Raw genomic sequence first — 21359 nt, 5'->3', positions numbered from 1 at the left:
CATATTCTTTAATAAAAAAATAAGTAAAAAATACTTCTTAACATTTCTTGCTATAAAATAACACAGATTTTCCAGTTTATACATTAAACGATAAAAAGCTGTTTTACATTTAGTAAATGTAGTAGAGTATGCAGTAGGTGTTAATCATGGCCCTCACTAAATTTACAGGACCCTGGACAAAAATTTTTATTGGGGGGGCCTCTCCTCTGGGCCCAATGTGTAGGCTAACTATAAAGGACCTTAGTGGGTCCCCTCATCACAGGGCCCAGTACAATGTTGCCGGGTGCCTCCCCCTGAAGACAGACCTGCTGTTAACTAAGAACGTGTTAACAGAGCAGGCTAAAATCAATTCAGACTAGAAGGGACCTTAATACTTTTATAAGAGAGTGTTTAACTAAAGGGCTGTGACTTGCTTGGCTTGTTTTTGGAACAGATTTGTGGTTTCTATGGCTCCTTGTAAAGCAGTGGGTTGTATTTCTGAGAATTCACAAAATCAATCGGCACATTTCATTACACACACATTCCAGAGAGGTGTGCAATCGTATATTCTGCTGCCCTCTTCTGTTACTATATCAAACTGCAGCCTTTTTATCACTCTACTGCCAAAATACTGTAGGCCTATAGGAAAATGTACACCATCAAATACTTTTATACTTTCACTTTTTGAGAAAAACACACAGACACGGAGGGGGTTGTGTGTTTCTGATAAAAGTGGTATTCTGTAAACCTCAGCACATTCTCTACGTGACCCTCTATCTATACAGGGTCAGATGTCAAGGATCACGATGAGTAACTCATGGGTGCAGGGGTGATCTTACATACGCTTCTACTCCTAATCAAAGGCACTTAAACAGTAAGGGATGATCACTCTCTTCCCTCAAAATCACTACAGCTGTTTAAGGGATTTTATTTGATATATAGATATATATATAATTCAGTAGACCTCTGTTTCTGTTCTCATGTCTCCTAAAAATGTGGGTGTATGCATGGGTCTATGTGGTTGTGTATAACTAACAATCTCTGTGTCTGTTTGTAAGTAAATGCATCCATGTGCAATTCATTGATCCTTATCATTTCTTTGAAGTTTGACTTATGCCCTCTCAACTGTGACCCCATGTTGTGTACAAGGCTGCGGAGAGGTTGGGTAATTCATTCACAAAATGAACATGACTCATCTGAACACAGAGAAAAGCCAGAGCTATGATTTCTGATGTCTTTACTGAGAATTTTAAATATAGTTTGAATTGTTTAAAATTAAAGAAACTATCAAAATATCTCTTAAAAGCCACATATAGCTAGTAGGGCTGTGTATTGGCAAGTGCCTCCCGATACGATACAGATCACGATAGATGGGTCACGATACAATATATTGCTATGTATTTCAATACGATACACATTTGCGATATATTGCAATACTTTAAATAGAAAACATAAAAAGTAGAGCTAGAAATACAACATGCTGTGCACCACCGGGGGTTTTCTGTAAGGATAAGTGTAAAAACATCCCTTACCTCTACAGAGTGGCCATGATGTGCGATGCATGGACCTTTAGATCAGAGGTTTGGGTTCTCAAACTGTGGATTGCGCCCCTCAAGTGGGCAGCATAGATGTCAAGTATGTTTGTAGAAACTGTTTAAAATAGTTCCCAGTAATAAGGTACTAATAAATTATGACACACCAACCTTTCTGGCATATGTTTTACCTGACATTGCCCTACGACGATTTCATAGAGGTAAACATTATGCCTTTGACATTTACAATATAACATAATTTCCCTGTTGAGTCACGCGGCACCATTACATACACACACTAAAACATGTTTTTATAAAGGACAGCATGGAATCTGCATATATTATATACAATCGTGAAAATTCTGTCATCATTTCACCCTCATGTCATTCAAAACCTGCATGACTCGTTCTTCAGTAAAACAAAAAATAAGATATTTTGAGAAATGTCTCAGTGATGTTTGGTCACTGTTGTTTGGTGTTCTTCAAAATGTCTTTTGTGTTCTTTTGAAGAAAGAAAGTCATACAGGTTTGACATGAGAGTGAGTAAACAATCACAGAATTTTCACTTTTGGGTGAACTATACCTTTAAAGGGATAGTTCATCCAAAAAATGAACATTCTGTCATCATTTAGGCCTACTCAGCCTCAGGTTGTTCCAAACGTGTAGGAATTTCTTTATTCCACTGAACACAAAGGAAGATATTTGGAAGAATGTCAGTAGTGAAACAGATCTCGTTCCCCTACTGCCATAGAAGGTAAAATAAATACAATGGGAGTCAATGGGGGATGTGATCTTTGGATACTGACATTCTTCCAAATATCTTCCTTTGTGTTCGGCTGGACGAAAAAATTGTAAAGGTTTGGAACAATCTGAGAGTGAGTAATTGATGACAAAATTTAGATTTTTGGGTGAACTGTCCCTTTAAAAACTGAGGGCTATGATTACATGTGATCTGCAACAACAGTTAAAATGCTGCTCCAAGGGGACTGTCTCTATAATTTTAGCATCTATCATGTCCTCAAAGCTCAACATTGACATATTGGTTTCAGGGGAGCCCTGCATCATGCTCATTCTAAAGCACTCAAAACACATCTGAGGAGAATAGTAACTATTTTGTATGCCCTGCAGGACTGCAAACTAGCTTGAGTTTATTTAAAACAGTAAAAGATCTGGACAGATCCCAACACACCCAAAGGCTTATTTTCGAGCAGGATCTCAAGTCCGGATGATAAAACCCCTTCCTCTCAACACTTTACAGAGGCCCCTGATTGTTTTCAGTGCTACTGCTGCCAATTTCGCGATGTAGTTTTTAGGTCGACGGTGCCATCTAGCGGCAGTATAAAATGTGTCTTAAAATACAAGTCTGATCATTTGTGCCAACATAAAGCCTGTTGATCTACAGTAGACATATGTCTGTATAGCTGTATATGTATAGATCTATTTATCTAAATCAAGTATAATATATTTAGCATCTTCTAGGTGAACACAGGTCATATGTACAGACAGATAATTTCTAAAGGCATAGTTCACTCAAAAATGAAAATTGTCATCATTTATTTATTCACCAAAACTCTATTTGACTCTTTCTTCTGTGAGACACAAAAAATATTTTTTTTAAACGTCTCAGTGGTTTTGTGTCCATACAATGGATCTCAATGGGGTTGGTTGCTTTTCTCAAAATATGTTATTTTGTGCTCTGCAGAAGAAAATCATACAGGCTTGAAATGGCATGTGGGTCGGTTAATGATAAAATTATTTTCATTTTGGGTATCTCTTTAATTTTACCAAAGCAAATAAAGAAAAAATCTGAATCAGAAAAAGCTTTATTGCCAATAAAAAAAGAGGTGAAAAAATAAAGATGATTTTACAAAATGAATACTGTGAAATAAAATAGATCTCGCTCTTAATTTTATTTTATTTGTGGATTTGAGTTTAGACTGACTACGTTTGCTGAAAAAATGAAATTCTAATGGTTTGAAACACAATCAGTTGTCTTTATTACAAGTATATAGAATTTACTTTATGCAGTGTGTTTGGGGCCTAATTCAAGTAGGATATGGCATATTAGTTTTTACTGAAACAAAAACAACAGTTATTTGATGGATTCTGTTTTTTTTAACTGGGATGTTCTGTGATATTGTCTTGAACTGTGCCTACCCCCAAGGGCTGTGACGATGCTCTAAAGAACTATGCACGCGGGAACTATGTGCCTGACCGAGGAAGGGGCACGGGGCGATTCCTCGAGGGCGAGTGATGTTGTTGAATGGTGAGCGCATAGGTGAATGAAGCTTCAATGGAAGAGGCAAGGATGCGCGCGACGGCGCACGCGCCACACCCCCGCCTTCAATTAAAACATCTCAGGGTTCGTCTGAGTGCGAGCGAAGATGGCGACAGAGTGAAGGAGACCACGGGAAGATGACGAGCCCCCTACAGACAAACAGATACCGCTCTTCAACCCGCTGCCTCCGAGATGCCCGCGAATGAGTGAGATTCGGTAGGGTACGATGTGTTGTCAAGGCGATGCGGGGTAGCTGATATGGAGTCACGCGGCATGTGCTTTATCATGCACTGTCTCCGTTATTCAGACGCAGGTGTCTTCGGCGCAGATTCATTTTGAACATCAGGTGAAAGAGATGCTTCGGGCCATCATGTAACCGTCGCGGTGGGCAACGTCACGGGGGAAATATTGCGGAGGATACCCGCCCGTGTGAGCTCGCGCCTTTGTCTCCCCCTATAAAATATGGTCACGGGCGCCCGGCGGTGTGGAAGGAAACTTGACGCCGAGGGAGAAACCTGCTGCCCGACCGAACCGATCGACGAACCGTGCGCGGAGCCCGAGAAGGTGCATAGATGGCGCGTGAGCCTCGCGTCGCTGCTCTTTTTCACAGCGCTCTTGTCCGATCAACTTTGGCTCTGCGCGGGAGGCAAGCCGCGTTCGCGAGACCGGACTCACCGTCGAACGTGGAGCAACGCGAGTCACGACGCCCAGACGGGCCTGCGCGATGAGGACTGCGGGGTTCTCTTGAGCAACCTGACGGAAAACAGACCGGAGTGCGTGGACGCTGACGCGCGTCGCCGCGAGCCCCTGGAGTCCGCGTGCTCTACGCTTTACCGGCAGAAAAACAGCTCGGTGAGCTCCTCCTATTCTGTGCCGGTGCCCACGGTGTCGCCGCACGCGGTTTTAGAGTACTTCCGGAACTTTAGCTTGTCGTTTTGCGACGTGATAACAATAGCGGACCTGCTTGAGAACATGGCCAGTCCGAAAGGACTGAACTGCAGCCTTGGCAATGTCATTCGTGACCTGTTCAGCGGCGGACCGGAGGACGGGGACGTGTGTAGTGCTTGTGTTCACGAGTACGTCCTGCTCGACCAACATGCTCAGGAAAAATATGAAGACTTTGACAACCTTACGCGCAAATACATGGCGGATGACTACTCAGTGCGCGCGGAAACGCACCTGTGCCAGGTGAGGGGCAGTGCGCTCCACCACACTAACTTCCGGTAGACCGTTGCGTTAGCAGCGCAAGGGTTGTGGGTTTGAATACCAGGAAGCACATATGAATGTATAGCTTGAACGCATTTCAAGTCGCTTTAAATAAAGTGTCAACGTGCAAACTGCGTAAATGTTAGATGTAGTACTAGTAACATCCTCAATCTAGTGTATGACTTATATGTGCTTGGTTTTGTGTCTGTTGCAGGCAGTGTATAAAGCCTGGCTTTGTGCGGAGTTTTTTCCGGTTCCCCAGCGGCAGTGCGAAAGGTGGCTCCCATGCAAACACTACTGTGGTGAGGTCACAGCCAGCTGCCCCTTCATCCTACCTGACAATGACCGTCTGCTGTATGCTGGCCTGCCCAGCTTTCTCTGCGCAGGTAAACATCAGTCGACACAGGTAACACAGCACAGGGTATTAGACATTTAGCAGACAACAATGGATATGTGACTTTTCTGGGGTTTGACTTTGAACCTGCATTTTTTTACACCAGTTCTTACCACAGTAGCACTCATTACTCCGGTAAACTGTACAGGTTGATTTTTTTGCTTTCTTTAGATGGGAAGCACAGCAAATTCTCCCTCCTGTCTCCTCCTCGACTGTTTATATGCAGTTGTATAAACAATGCAGTGATCTTTTGTAATAATGAATAATTTAACATAATTGATTTGTTCTTCATTTCTTATTGACAAAAACAAAACAGCTGTCTAAACGCAACGAGAGTTTTGTGCAGAATTTTTATGCTGAACATTACAAACCCTGCAATAGTGCAATATCTTTTTCTCTTCATCAGGGTTGCAAGAGGAGTACTTCACCAGTCAGGGTCCAGAGTGCTGTGATGTCAGATGGAACGGGTGTGACTCGGCCGTAGGGGCTGCGTGCGCCTTGTCACGCCTCCCGGGCTCGTTTTCTTTGCATAGGAGGTTATCTTCAGGAGCAGTGTCGTATACAAATCGTCTTCACGGCAGTAAATTAAAACTGTGTGTTCTTGTTCTCTTCTTATTACACACTGTCATCTCCATAACAACTTTGCAGCATTGCAATACTGGCTCCTTGGAGAACATAGTACCTTTAGAAGACGTTCCTGTCAGAGAGGAGTGAAAAACTGTAACGGCTCTCTCTTCGTTGGAAGACGCACATGATATAAATGTGTTTTTCGTCTGCCGTACATGAGACGACTCGTGCCAAATGCCTGGAAAACGCGGAAAGTCTCACCACTGCCGAAGTTTGTCAGTGCTTGTCTTTGAGAGTTAGTACATCTGGCCTGATCAGAGCACATGCGTGTGTGTCCGTGTGTGTGCACGTCACTGTGTTTGTTTGATCAAGAGCGTGTTTTTAACCGTTTCTCGATGGTTCTCTTGTTTTATTAGGATTAACCCCATATGTTATACGAGAATGACAATCTTGTTTTGTTTTAGACAACGTTCTTGAGAACAACAGTGAATGTAGGAAGAATGTATGGGCGACATTGTTACATTTCTCCTCTAATAAAAAATACATTAATTAAGGCATTTGTCATATTAAGTTGCGTTTTTTCCGCTGTGCCTGCCCTTTTGTATATTTTCAGTGGCCATGAGAATTTTGTGTTTAGGTTGACGTGTGTGTGCTTATCTGGACACTTAATGACCTCCTGACTAGATGTGTATGTGTGGTACGGGTTAAAGATGGTTGCTAAACTTTATACCGTCTGAATTTAGAGCATTTTCTGCAGGCGTTTTAGCCACACCGTGTTCTTTTATACTTCCTTGAACGGTATTATTTTCTGTTTTATGCTTGTTCGAAGTGTTGATGTGAAGGCTTCCACACACTGCTGTAGCCAACACCTATTAACGCCTCTCGTACTTACTGAATGAATTTTATGTCGGTCTCGATGCTTCGAGGCTATTGAAGGGGCTTTGGTAGTTACCATTTAGCAGATGCTTTTCTTCCAAAACAACTCGCAGCGCACTAATTGGAAAAATATTGTGGGAAAAACTTCGGAAACGTTACAAATTCGCTCCATGTGCTTTGTCACGGTTCTACAAACTCGCCAATAAACAACATGAAAACAAGTTTAAAGCAATCACTTAAGCAGGGTGGCTTTTGGGCACTTTGAATAATGTTACAGAAGTTCATATGAACGGTTTCATACACTTTGTCTATTTATGTATTTAGCAAATGATTTTATCCAATGTTGCTTACAAGTGCATTAGTTAAGGCACGTTTTTCAGTTTGTGTGTTCAATGGGAATCAATTCCATGACCTTGGCATCGCTAGTGCTACGTTTCTCCAGAGATACAGGAACGCCTTCTACAGAAAGCATTGTATTACTGAATATCGCATATATTTCTTATAGATACAGTTTCAAGGCCATGAACACTCTCCTGATTCAGTTTGGGCCTACAGCAATAACAGAAACACCAAACAATGGGGGCAACAGACTGACTGCTTTTGTCATTGTCATCCGACTACAGCTATTATTAGAGAATATAAACGTACATTCGGGTCGTTTCATTTTTAGTCGAAACATTTTCTTTTAATAGGGATGCAAAACCCGCATGCTTGTGTCAAGTGACATCTCAATCGGATTCTGTTTTCTGTGTGTGTAAAACTGTCTCTCAAGATTCTCTGTCATGCAGTTCATTGCTGAATGTCAGCTGGACTTTTTCCATTTGCTGAAAACGTTCTGTCACTCATCTCAGTGTCCTCGATTTTGTGTGTAAGCAGTGTGTTGAAGACTGAGATAAAGCGTGTGAATCACTGAATCTGATATCATACCGCTCGCTTCTGTAGGAGAGATTTTGGGCCTTTTTTCAGAGTTTATCTGCTCCGAGATCTGAACTCCCACCCTGATGTTCTGCATGAGCGCTGACAGTTTCTCTGATGACAGTTCTCTATGTATGGACATTACGTCTGTACTGTGGCAACATAATAAACCATCTGTAATGTTTCTTTCTCTGTTCAATTGTTTACATTTCATTTAGTGAGTACGTTTTTTTGTAGTACGTGTGTGCATTTGACCTTCCTGTGGGATTTTACGGTACTGCTACATTTGGCCAGTAGGAGTCAGTGTTTTCTCATAGTGAGTGAGAGGTTTGTGCTTTGAATGTTGATCAAACTCATTTGTAATAGGGACCTTCACAACCCTCAGATGAGATATGTATGTAGATCATTCTGTAAATAGCTATTCAGAATGTAGTAACAAATAGCTTCATTTTTTAAATTTTGCTTAAAGTGTGTGTGTTAAACTAAACTATGTTATGTTAAAATATGTTATATAACATTTTAGTTTAATATATATTTCTGTCACTCATTGAAATTAAGCAATTATATTTTTATTGTTGCTTATATAGTCATTGTGGGGGGGTTTTGTATCTGTCACGGAATTTCATATACACATAATCTGCTAAAATTATTTACAAATCATAATCGTTTACTCTTGTCACACAGATCTGGAACATAACGTTTCCAGAGATGTCTCTGTGTGTGTAATTGTTGTTTTCTTAAACTCTTAGCACTCCGATTCCAGCCTCTCTGGGCTTAGTATGAGCTGGATTCTATGTTAAGTTAATTTGTATAATTTAATTTAAACTGCCCAAGGGCATCAGGCCCATACCTGCATATTCAGTGCAGCATTCGTTTTTTTTATTCAGTACATTTGTATGTGTGCATGTGTGTTTCTGGGTTTGTTGAAGTATTGTCTGAGTGAGAGACCTGGACTGGTGTGTGTATGAGTGTGTGGCGCTGAATTGATCAGCAGCAGCGTAGCTGTGAATATTTAAAGATTTAAGATTAAAGAGTCTGGAGTAGAATAAAAGCAGCACAGATTTAATATAAAACCATATTAAAGAGGCTCAGCTTTATGAGGTCACAGATGATCTGCAGTACACTGAGCACAGCTGTGAGCAGAGTGAGAATCGAGGAAAAAAGAGACAGAGGTGCTGTCAGATATAGAGAGCTCTGGTGAAGAGAAGGTCTGATGGTAAGACATGCACCCATCAACATTTTCTTCTGAATTACATATTGGGTTCTACAGTATTTACCATGTCAGTTATAATGATCTGGGTTGTTACTATACTGGTCCAGCTATAATCAATGTGAGAATTAAAGAATGCTACAAAGTAACCTTTCTAAACTCTTGCTGTTATAGTAAGTTTCCCTCTTCCCTGCCATGCACTTTCTTTGCACCTCCATAAACTGATGTGCACTCTGGTTTGCCCCACAGTTCAAAGAAATGTATATAAAGTGAAATGGAGTATTAATTGCCCTTAGGTGGGTAAGCGGAGTACGTCTTTGAGTATGTGGGGTAATCTGCGATGGACTGACCCAGGGGCGGACTGGCCATCTGGCATACGGTGCGTTTTCCCGGTGGGCCGCTAACGTATGGGGCCGTAACGGAGGCGTTGGCCACTTAGACGGACGTATTATAAATGCGAATGCAAAAGACACGTATGCATGCATGCACAACACCTCTTCTGAACAGTGGTAACCTAAAAAATACTGCGAACTCTTCTAAATCTCAAAGATAAGTGTTTACAAAGTGTTACTCTTTACTGAAAAACACTTAAAATAACACTTAATTAAGAAAAATTCTGTCCAAATGCAGTCTTACACAAAGCATGCTGGGAAATGGAAATCATCTGCAGTTTTAACAATTAAGTGTTAACACAACACAAATCATTCAAGTAGTCCCAACTTGAATGGATTAAGTAAGATGACTGAACATGACAAATATATTTTTTAAATAATCTTGAATTAAACTCAACAAGTAGAAAAAAATATTTGTTTCAGTGTGAGTAAATGATGAAAGAATTTTCATTTTGGGTGAAGTATCACCTTACTTATTATAAAATAAGAACAGCAGTGCCAAAGAAAAATTCTCTTCTGCATATATGAAAAAAAGAGAGATAACTACCCAACTATTATTTGTGTTTCCCAATTACTTGTTGCCATAGAAACCTGTTAGTCATCTCCAACAGCACATAGCAGAAGTCGTGTGCCATAGTAATAAATGTGTATCTTGGGGTTAAATTAATAAGGAGTGTTCTTACTTGACAGTATGATAAATGTGTGTAGTTGAATGCATGTATGTGTAAAATGTTAAGTAAAGCAGTGTGTGCTTATGTGTGTTTGTGTGCATGTGTGTGAGTGTCTTATTTGATGTTTTAGCTTGATTGGCAGACTTGTCCTGCTTTTAACACTCTGCTGTTATTCTCAACATATGCCACAATTACACTACCATTCCTCTGTTCTAACACTTTAAAGATGTGAAACTCCACACACTTTCTTTCTCTCTCTCTATCACTCTCACTGAGTAATGCACGGACATATGGCTAGGGAAAGAAAGAAAGACTAGCTTGAATACACTGTCATATGTATTTGTGCATGTAAAATAATTTTCATCCTCATGATCTGCATTACGATTAAAAAACAACAGACAAAACTATTTTAGATACTTACAGAGACTATTAAAATTAAGCCTGAACAAACTTGTTGGTAGATTCTTTTCCTCAGGGGTTACGAAATTATGAATATTGTGTAACTTGCAGTGAAAGTATAACGTCTTGTGTTACTGTTACAACAGTAATTTGTGACGCTTGCTTCACGCTCAGGCCACTTTTCCCCCGTAAGATTTTCAATGAGATGACGCCGTATCAACAACCAATCAGGTGCTAGGGGTCGGTCTATGAGCCGGCCACAGTAGGTTATCAGTCTGGATCTTCGCAGTCCGAGGTCAGGGAGCCAGATGAACCCGCAGAGAAACGACCAGCAGAACACAACAGACACCGACAGGACACGGAAGTTCGGTATGCAGAAGCAATGCTGACTGACCTGCACGCAGCCATGGTACCGAAGCGCGAGCCGGTTAAGTTGGAGGACCGAGAGCGCACGCAGGCAGCGTGTGAGTGCCAAAGTAAATGCAACAACTGCAAAATTTTCCTGAGTTTATTCATCCTCTCACTCTCCCTGCATCTCATCACGCTCTTCTGCTACCTGGACCTGCGCTCGGAGCTCAAACGCGAAATATCCCAGAAAAACAAAGACGATGTGTCATCTACGGCTCCACTCCCGCACTATGAAGCAACACCGCCAGTGCTCCGGTCACCGGACACCGACCACCCAACAATAGGCGATCAGGTAAACAGAGTTATCTGTTGTTCAACAAAAGTGAATAAATACGAAACACAAAGTTCAATACTCTGTGGTGTAGTCTACATTAACATCTGTTGTAGTGTAAGTTTAAATTATAGTGTAGTGTAAAGTTTAGAGGCGCCTCTTTATTGTCTTTCCAGACCAGACTGTTTATTGGGTTTGTTTGTTTGTTTGTTAGCGATCTATCGTTGGAGCGTCTAAACTGGTTCTACGTGTGCGACAGAAAGTCTCGGGTGCAATGATCTATTACTGAAAGATGTGTGTTTGTGATGCATTTCTTCGTTTAAAATTAATGTCAAACGCAAAGAACAATGTTCATGTAGCTCAATTGGTAGAGCATTGGGTTAGCCGTGCAGTGGTATAAAATGTGTACCTTGAAAGTGCATTTGGATGCTTTGGATACATGCTGTAGACATCTTCGTTCTACAGATTACGGCATTCTACATAACGAATTTTTAGCCTACCGTTCATCTATTGCACTGACATACCCCTGGGCAGTCTGTAGTTAGGGGGTGGACTGCCTGTAGCGTGGGTTTGAACCTGCAACCATTCTGTTCCTTGCGCGTCTGTTAACTACACTCCGTGTCGGATGTGCGTTCTTCTGTCTTTTCAGTCAATTTGTGCGTCAAAAGCCCGGGAGTGACGCGTTTCTCGTAACTGTGAATCGTTCACCTGCAGGCGACATTTGTTCTGTTTAAACAACATCTGTCCTTTTTACGAGCTCTCTTCATCAGACGCACTTTTACTGTCAGGCAGCGCAGGTCGCTGTTTATTTAGCCTTCGCTGCGGTTTGGCCCGGACTAGTGTTTGATTTATCTGGAGGAGATCCAAGCTCGTCGCAGCATGTCCTGATGTTAACCCCGGGGACGGGATCCAAAAACCACAGCTCAGGGATGCGTTTTATTAGGCAGCACTGGAGGTGAATGGCTTCGTGAAAGTAGAGTTACGCGCATCCAGTGAATGAATGAATCAATCGAAGGTATATCTACCCATTGCCTGTCTAGAAATAAAATAACGATGCTGAAAGAAATCACTTCGGTCTGTCCTGACGGCACATATTTCTGCGCTCTGCCTTGTCACAGTTTTGTGTGCTGGTGGTATTACCAGGCACTGTCATAAGTTAAGCAACAGTAAGTCAGCAGAAGTTTACCTTTTTACTGTGATTCTGCCAAGTAGGCCATTAGTGTTCCTCCATTGACATCCTTACTTCGAGAACAACATTCCTTTCATGTAGTTTACGGGAAGGGCTAGGGTTGTGGCTTACAGAACACAATTAACATAAATTTCAAAGGAAAATATTTCCTTTAGATTGTAGTGGTTGGTAATGGTTAGGTTTAGAGTTAATGTTTAGACTGTCTGTTGACATTGTCCTGCTTTTTTCCAGGTCAAACAATGCTACGTTAATCCAGAATCATGCCCTACTTGTCACAACTGTGGTCACTTGACATTGGTCACCAAGCTTGTGCATGTTTGCATTTACAATAAAATTAGCATTTAGCCTGATGTTATTTACTAGTTTTTTTTCAGACTGTTTAACAAGTAACAGATAAAATTGCCTGAAGCAGCATTAAATGCATTCTCAAGGCAAATATCAATATATTTGGAAAGCATGGTAGGGATGTAATGTGAAAGCTACTTTTTATATTTTACCTAGTGGGTTGCCTGAACATGGTATATTTAGGATTGGATCGGGTTCACATCACCCTGATTGTGTGCATTTCCTGTATAGCAGGGGCGATTCTAGGTTTTCAATATTAGGGGGGACCAGACTCCAATGGGGAGATATATATATATATATATATACACATATACAGTACATAGCCACTCTCTAAGCACCACATACTGTATATATTACTAAAATAAATAATTAACAAAGAATATGCAGAATAAAGACAAGTTATTGTTATTAAAATTAATATCACATTAATTGATCGATCTGCAACATATAAAGTGACAACCGCGGACCCTTCTGATGAGGAAAATTGCATCATGCGGACGGCGCGCAGACGGACGGACCATACTTCGGCCTTAAAGCGATCTCGAATTCCTGTACAGATTACATAATTACTCACATTTTTTTAGGGGGGCTACACTAGAACTTTAGGGTGGCTAAAGCCCACTTAAAAAGGGCCTAGTGACGCCACTGCTGTATAGTGTATTTGCCTAAAACGTTTTCTTGCATGTAAAAACATTCAGATGGGCCACAATGGAATAGAAGAGAATGCTTACTTCAAAACAGTAAAATAAAGTATATTTGGTTTAAGACGTTCCAGAAACTGCACAATAAGCCGTGCATAGATATTCAGACAGATGCAACATCTTTTTAAACATTCATGGCTATATAGATTTTATCATGTAAACTTTCTAACAGCTAAATCAAAATGCCAAAGGTGAAATGGTTAAACGATACTAAAATTAAAAAATCTAAGAAAAACTATTTGTCTAGCTGTCCTTCGAAATTGCCTTACATTGAATGATACCTGTGGCCATACTTCCTGAACCCAATGACCTTTATTGGGAGGAACCTTTTCTACCATATTGGGGTCAATGAATTCTTTAGTTATATGAATACTGTATTGTGCATTGTTTTGAAAATCATTTAGAATTGATTAATGTAGTCTCCTTCCTGTCTTTATGTGCATGACACATATGCATGTGTATGGGGGTGTGTCCGCACGTGCTGCGGTGTGCACATATACATGTAATTGTGAGTACAGCATTGATGCATGTCAGACCTTTTGAATGCGTGTAACCATGACAACTGAGATTGATGGAGCAAGGCGTGAGTGTGGTTAAAAATTACATGCAGACAAACCACAGAAGGAGAGAGAGATTGTGTGCGTGTGTGCACAACTTGCATCTTATAGACCAATTGTAGATCGCTGACAATTTAGCTTTTCTTAACAAAATGAATATACCCAATACTAGTTCATAGAATATTTGTACATGTAAAACGTATTATCGACGCCACCAGTCATGCACCATTCATCTCTATATATATCAGACCTGAATATAAGGTAAGATTAGACCTGTAACAATGGCATCAGACGTGCCTCTCTGTTACAGTGTAGATCAGACAGTTCCTTTGTTAAAGTTTATGTGTGTGAGAGAGAGCGAGAGTATGGGAAAGAGAAGGGAATATTTTCCTCATCAACGTCTTCTCTCTCTCTTTCTCTCTCAGGCATTATGGCATGTTGCCAATTCTCTGTGTGAGCTCTCTAATGCACACACACACAATTCCTTATTAAGCTTTGCAGGTATGGGATTCCTCCACGACAGGATATTACATTAATGGATGGAGTCAGCCACTCTCTAATTACTCTCTATTCAACTATTTACCACCGTAACTAATACACATACACACGTTTCTCACATACTCTCGAGCCCTTAGACCGAGTTAGCCAGAGTCCTTTGTTCTTTGAGTTAGCAGTAAGGAATTTGCTTGTTGATCAACATCTCAGATCTATATCTCTAGATATAGTGTTAGCCATACATCCCAAAGCACAGCTCTGTCTGACTGATTACAAAAGTGTGTGTGCTAATGAGGGATCTAAGAGCGGGTTAACCTCAGCCAAACAGGTGTTAGAGAGCTGTGCGCTGTAGAAACTGAATGTTTGCATGACTTTAATGGCTTTGCTTTTAACAGCTGGATCTATTTAAGTAGTCCCAGACAACAGCCAACACACAGATGTGTAAGTTTGGGAACCAAAGCTTTAAAATTGCACATTACAGCGGCACGATGATAGATAGTTGGATGGATGGATGGATGGATGGATGCACTTAGATGGATAGATACAGATGATGGGAGGATGGATGGAGACAGGTGGATGGATGGATGGATACAGGTGGATGGATAGATACAGATGATGGGAGGATGGATGGATGGATACAGGTGGATGGATAGATACACTTAGATAGATATGGATGGATGGATGGATGGATGGATGGATGGATGGATGGATGGATGGATGGATGGATGGATAGATACAGATGGATGGATGGATGGATAGATAGACTTAGATAGATAGATAGATAGATAGATAGATAGATAGATAGATAGATAGATAGATAGATAGATAGATAGATAGATAGATAGATAGATGATAGATAGATATGGATGGATGGATGGATGATGGTAGATGGATAGATACAGATGGATGGATGGATAGATAGACTTAGATGGATAGATGGATGGATGGATGGATGGATGGATGGATGGATGGATGGATGGATGGATGGATGGATGGATGGATGGATGGATGGATGGATAATGGTAGATGGATAGATACAGATGGATGGATGGATAGTTAGACTTAGATGGATGGATAGTTAGACTTAGATGGATGGATAGTTAGACTTAGATGGATGGATAGTTAGACTTAGATGGATGGATAGTTAGACTTAGATGGATGGATAGTTAGACTTAGATGGATGGATAGTTAGACTTAGATGGATGGATAGTTAGACTTTGATGGATAGACAGAGTTGGGTGGATAGACACAGATAGATAGATGATCCCTCAAAGAGACAGGAAATGGCTAAATGATAAACCATTTGAAAGACTTGTTTGCCATAACTTGTGCCTCTAAATGTAACATGCGTTTACTCAAGCACCCTTTTAACTGGCATCTGTGTCAATCAATGGAGGTTTTTGACAGTAAGAAAACGGTTTCTTTGTGATCAATGTGAACTCATATTGGTTGTGACTGGAGTCTGAGCAGACTGCCGCATTTTCAGCACGGTTGTCCCTGAATAACCCGGTGTGTGCCTCTGCTGGCTTTAGTGTGTGTGTGTGTGTGTGTTCATGTTTGTATATCCCGGTGGGGACCTAAACCTGAATACACACCTGTGTATGTGTGTGTATTTTTGTCCGTTTTTGTGTTCATTTCAGTCTGTCTGTAGGAGTCTATGTGTGTATGTTTGACATTGTACTATGAAGAACGTTTTGTCTTTCTGGTATAGTGCGTGTCAATGTGTGCACGTCTGTATCTGTTAATACTGTATTTTGTCTCTCTTGTGGTTTAAACTTTTTGCTGTGGTTTCCATCCTTGTTTTGACATCTGTGTGAATGCGAGAGAGCGCATGCATCTGTGTCTTTACACGAGAATGGAATTCCCTCTGTCCAGTATCAAACATGTTTGTTCGCCCTCGGGTCCGCAGACTTTTCAGACAAACATCCTTGTCTGTGACCGAGCTATGATCTGTCATTGTGAACCGAGAGGTCAAAAGGTCACTCGCGAGTGCGTGTGTTTACGCAGTAGGACAAGGCCTCCTGTGATCAGACACCATAGTACAGGGTTTCGAAACTTGACATTCCCGATGAAATAGCTTCTCAGAACAAAGGCAGTTTACATGTTTCAATCTGATTTGTTTTACTATAAAAGTGCTTAATGTGTCTTTTGATTTATTAATGATATTAAGCATGTTTTATTCATTTGAGCATAGCTGGGTAAATATTTGATCATTTGGAAACAGAATGTTCATGGGTGGCGTTGAGGGGAAACCTCAATGGCAATTTGCAGAAGAAAGAGAAGGAACGACATGAGAAATAAAGATAAGTGAAGGCTCGACTAAACAGGACAATCTATCTCGTGTCTGTGATATGTGAACCTCTGTGGCTTGTGTTAATTTTGGAGTCATTACCAGCATACTCTTGATGGTCCTTTGAGAATCATATGAAATGTTGTTCTCAATAATGTAATCCATATGTAATAATTGCTCATAATCGAAACATGCACTTATCTGTATGTGTAGACGTGCACATCTGTATGGACTGTGTGTGTGTGTGACTACATACACCCTCATAAGGCTGCAGGAGTGATGATGGTGACATCTGTAGACCTCTTTCACACACACAAACATGCACAAAAGTCTTAAACTCAGTTTATACTCATGCGTAGCCTCTACGCCATAGGCTACGTGTCGGTTTTAATTTATACTTCTGCGTCGTTGTCCGCATCGACAGGCAATGACCACTAGGCGTCAGTGTCCACGCACGTGTTGCTTGTGTAACCAAAACAAGAGCCGAAGAAGAAGCAGCTCGTTTGAGAAGCATTAGCAGTGATAGCGGCAAGTAAACAGTCACTTTTGTTGCAGCTTGAGATGTTAAATACAAAAGAACAAATAATTTATTTAGATAATTCATTTGGAAATGCGTTTGAGTAAACATGACGCTATCGCAGAGTTTTTTGACCTGAGGGAGGGGTTCAAACAGACCAATCACAGCGCTTGCAGTCCGCGTAGGGTCCGCGTTGAGTTGACGCGTTGTTACATTATTGGAGCGGTGCATCAGGCTACGGCATAGGTTATGTGGCTCTGCGTAGGTTCCGCGTAAGTATAAACTGAGCTTTACTGTGATCATCCCCATTCATTACTAAAGGCCTGTTCACACCAAGAACTAGTTGTTACACACCACAACAATACAGAAAACAATACAGAGGAATGATAGCATTGGGATCACCTTCAGAACATTATTTGCAGCTGATGAACAATAAAACATTGACATTGAGCAAACTAATGGTGCATTTCCACCGAAATTACCTGGTACAATTTGTCCGAGGAACCTTTTTCCCAGGAACCTTTTTCTCCCCAGACCTGTTGCTGTCTGCATTTCTATAGAGGTCTAAAGTACCGTGAAGATTAGGCATCAGTCCCGTGACATAGGACTGCATGTGACAGCTCCACCCAGTCCAGGAGGGGGCGGTAATGTCGAACAACGATGACGTCACATAAAGCGACGGACACTCATAATTTTTTTGTGCGACAATGCCCAGCTTGTATAACCGACTCGATATTTTTAAGTATACCTTTTCATTGCGGGTCATTGTTTCCAATTCCAATTGGATTTCATCCTCTGCAAAAACACTTAATAAAGCCTAGACTTGGTCGTCGGTCCATCTATCATATTTTTTTTCCATTTCAAACAGTAAACAGCTGAAACTACACGCACTGCAACAAACTTTTAAAAATGGTGGTATGTTTTTACCGGAACACGATGCAGCATGTAGAGTCAACCAATGAAATCGTGAAATCAACCAATCAGCATATTCGACGTCCAAGGCCCACCCCCGAATCTTCCGGAACTCTGGAAAACTACTACCTCACAAGCAGGGACTTTCTTAGGGGGATTTTTACCCAGAAAGATGTATGCCTTGTTGTCCACTGGTTTGGACGCTAATATAGTTTTCTTTACAGTTATCATTCTTGGTGTGAATTGGCCTGTGATAATATGCATTTTCTCCATGTGTTCTTCAAGAAACCTGCTATAGAGAAGCTCACAACTTTCAGAGTTCACATGTGGCACTAGTACTTTAAACAAAGTTTGAAGAACATCCCAAAATCAAAGGCATCTAAACAACATCACTATAAAAAACGACAAAAATTACTGACATGGACAAGCAGTTTGTTTTCATTAAATCTAGATTACTGTAAATCTAATGGTTGACCCCTTGCTTGAAAAGCATGGCACATTTTGAAAGGGGCCTCACTTGTATGATCATGAATCTGTTTTGTTGAACTATACGCTGTTTTACATATGGTGATATTTGAGCGAGTTTGACAGTAATGATATGAAGCCGAATATAGATGGAATACCCTTTTAAGATTGTATCACTGATTTACTGCAGTTTATACAACGGCTCATGTTCTTCTGACTAGGCCGATGCCCTGCATCATATATCTAACAAGACTCCGGAAATTAATCTGAATTTGGCTATGTAAGGATGTGTCTGTGCTTTATACATATGGTAGGCATATGAAATGATCTGTTAGTAAAAGAGAGGCTGGTATTAAAGAGTGCTAAATGGCCTCGTGATTTATCAGTGGAGAAATCAAAAACTAACTTTTAAACACTGACAGCGATATAGTAAACAACAGTAATTTGATCAACCTGGTCAGGTCAGTAGTTCAGATATTTACTTGTGCCCTGTCAGTGTTTTCACTTGCCTCTCAAAGCCGGGGTTTTCAAATCTTATGATGCCCAGGACCCCCAAATATGATGAACGTTTTGTTAGGGCCCCCTTCTTAAAATGCACATACATTTTTATGTAAAAAGAAACACTTAAACTATGTTTACTAAATAGTACACAATAAAAAAACAACTTAAAAATTTAATGAAGCTTTTTACTTAAGTTTTTAAGTTAAATCAAATTAGCTTTATGAAGTTATTTTGACTGACTTTGTACAACTAAATTTTTTAAAGTCAGTTCAATATAATTAAGTTCAATTGACTCATAAAGCTAATTTGATTAACTTAAAAATTTAAGGCAGCTGAAATTGGTAACGTCTTTTAACAATGATTAAATAGTTAAATAGTTGGCTGCACTTGTTAGATGTATAACCCTGAAGAGAAACGTTTCAGCTCAAACTTGTAGCAAACAAAAGATATAAACACAATAATAATGATCAGTAGACTTATGTTTTTTTACTTTTTATCTGAACTTTTTTGGAGACCCCAGGGGCCCACCAGAAGGTTGCAGGGGGTCCCCAGAAAATTTCAGAGAAAAAAGACAAAAAAAAGCTAAATTTGCTTGAAAACAGTCTTAAAGTATACTTTTATATTTTACTTGTATACTATACTTGTATTTTTAATATAGCATATAACATTTACACTTTTAATGTGTGATTAGGATTTTTTTAGGTTGATTCTTTTACAAATTTCATCAAATAATTAATTGTTTTTATAGCAATAATGATAAAACTATAGTGCTAAAAATTCAAACATGCGCAGATTTGATGGATGCAATTGCTTTTGCCTTTGAGATCACAAATCATTTACTATGCATTAATACCGTTTGTCCACAGTGACTTAAAGTGCACTCAAGGCAGAGTCCTGCACGCGGGCGGGCACCCGCGGGTGAACAGGGCTGGGCAAAAATAAATCGAAATGTATTTTAAAATGAAATACCAAATACCTTAATTTTAAGTGTATCAAAATAAACTACAAAATACAGCGGTCACACGCCATGTATCAACATTTTACATTTATGCATTTGGCAGATGCTTTTATACAAAGCGACTTACATTGCATTATTCTATACATTTTTTGTATCTGAGATGTGCAATCCTGGGATCGAACTCATGACCTTGGTGTTGCTAGCCCCATGCTCTAACCACTGAGCTACAGGAAAGCTATCAAAATATACTACTGTATTTTTGTATTTTAAAGGTATGATGAACTGGCCTTTTTTATTGTTTTATACTGTTGTATGAGGTCTACTTATGACGTTTGCGCTGTTTTTACATTAAAAAACATCAAAATCAATAAGTAAGGCTATTTTATACCCGGGTTTTGAGGCCGGCTGGACAAACGCTCGGTTTTGATGGGCGTGCCGCATTGAAGACTTGGAAGTAAACGCCCACTGCTATGATTGGATAGCAGTTTGCGTAGTTGGAGCCTTCTGTGAATTTGGTTAGACACATAACGTTAGGTTACACATTATCAGGACATATCAAGCGATCTCTAACAAAGCAATAGTGACCCATAGTACAAATATGTTTTACTCACATAAGATGGCTGCGCCATTCCTGTCGGATCCAATATTGACGGCACAGCATTGCTTTTTAATTTTAGTCTCTCCGCAAATCCAGCATCGACCTGTGCCTTGTTCACTAAGGAATCCGTGGTGAAATGAAGCGAACAAACGCTCAATGTTTCACCCACGTGAGCTGGAACATCTTTATAAATAAACTTCAACCACGCATTACTAATGTCGGAATCCTAAGTAAGGTTATGCAGCGACTATGTTCTTCCACAACCAGGCACTGCACAATATTTTGCGATCTTTAACGGCATGTTTATTGCTTGCTCACTCTATCTGGTTCCACACAACTTGTGTTACTTCAGTACTGTCATGCGCGAACCAGTGGGCGGGGCTAGAGATGTAGTCGTTGATATTCTTCTGTGGAGGAGGTGTTCAACCTGTCATAAATAGGTACATTCCAGGACCTGGCGTTTGCTGGGCCTGGTGTCAATAAAAGTTGTAATTTCAGTAACAAGGGCGTTTTCAGTTCTGACACTTGCAGGATTTCTGCTTGAATACGATTACCTCTTATATAGCAAAAGCTTGGGTTAAAATTGATGTCTTAATTCATGACACCTTTAAAAATACTACAAAATACTTTTACAAGGGAGCATGAAATTTCTTCACAATCCCTCAATTGGCCTATGCGATCTATCCCTTCACCATTACACTGATTCTGTGGATTAACAATGTCTGATAGCAAA

General features: G+C 40.3%; 2 protein-coding genes across 6 annotated transcripts in view; both read left to right on the top strand.

The window, feature by feature from the left end:
* The first annotated feature begins 3679 nt into the window (after nucleotides 1–3679).
* nalf2 (NALCN channel auxiliary factor 2) lies at nucleotides 3680–7912 on the top strand. Of its 2 annotated transcripts, none has more exons than XM_057362108.1 (3): nucleotides 3680–4977; nucleotides 5210–5401; nucleotides 5796–5998. In XM_057362108.1, exons 1-3 carry the CDS (start codon nucleotides 4252–4254, stop codon nucleotides 5871–5873), a joined length of 996 nt encoding a protein of 331 aa, XP_057218091.1. In that variant the 5' UTR covers nucleotides 3680–4251; the 3' UTR covers nucleotides 5874–5998. The 2 variants fall into 2 exon arrangements, with proteins under 2 accessions (XP_057218091.1, XP_057218082.1); XM_057362099.1 differs by having other exon boundaries at nucleotides 3681–4977; nucleotides 5210–5381; nucleotides 5796–7912.
* Nucleotides 7913–10599: 2687 nt separating this feature from the next.
* eda (ectodysplasin A) overlaps nucleotides 10600–21359 on the top strand; it is a 46807-nt gene continuing 36047 nt past the window's right edge. For all 4 annotated transcript variants that reach the window (XM_057328418.1, XM_057328427.1, XM_057328435.1 and 1 more), the window contains exon 1: nucleotides 10600–11119. In XM_057328418.1, coding sequence (XP_057184401.1) covers nucleotides 10802–11119 — 318 coding nt within the window. In that variant the 5' untranslated portion in view covers nucleotides 10600–10801. The remainder of the gene's footprint in view (nucleotides 11120–21359) is intronic.

Source organism: Triplophysa rosa, linkage group LG2 (assembly GCF_024868665.1).
Source record: "Triplophysa rosa linkage group LG2, Trosa_1v2, whole genome shotgun sequence".
Lineage (NCBI taxonomy): Eukaryota > Metazoa > Chordata > Actinopteri > Cypriniformes > Nemacheilidae > Triplophysa > Triplophysa rosa.
Note: the sequence above shows the minus strand (reverse complement) of the source record. Positions and strands in the feature narration are given on the sequence as shown.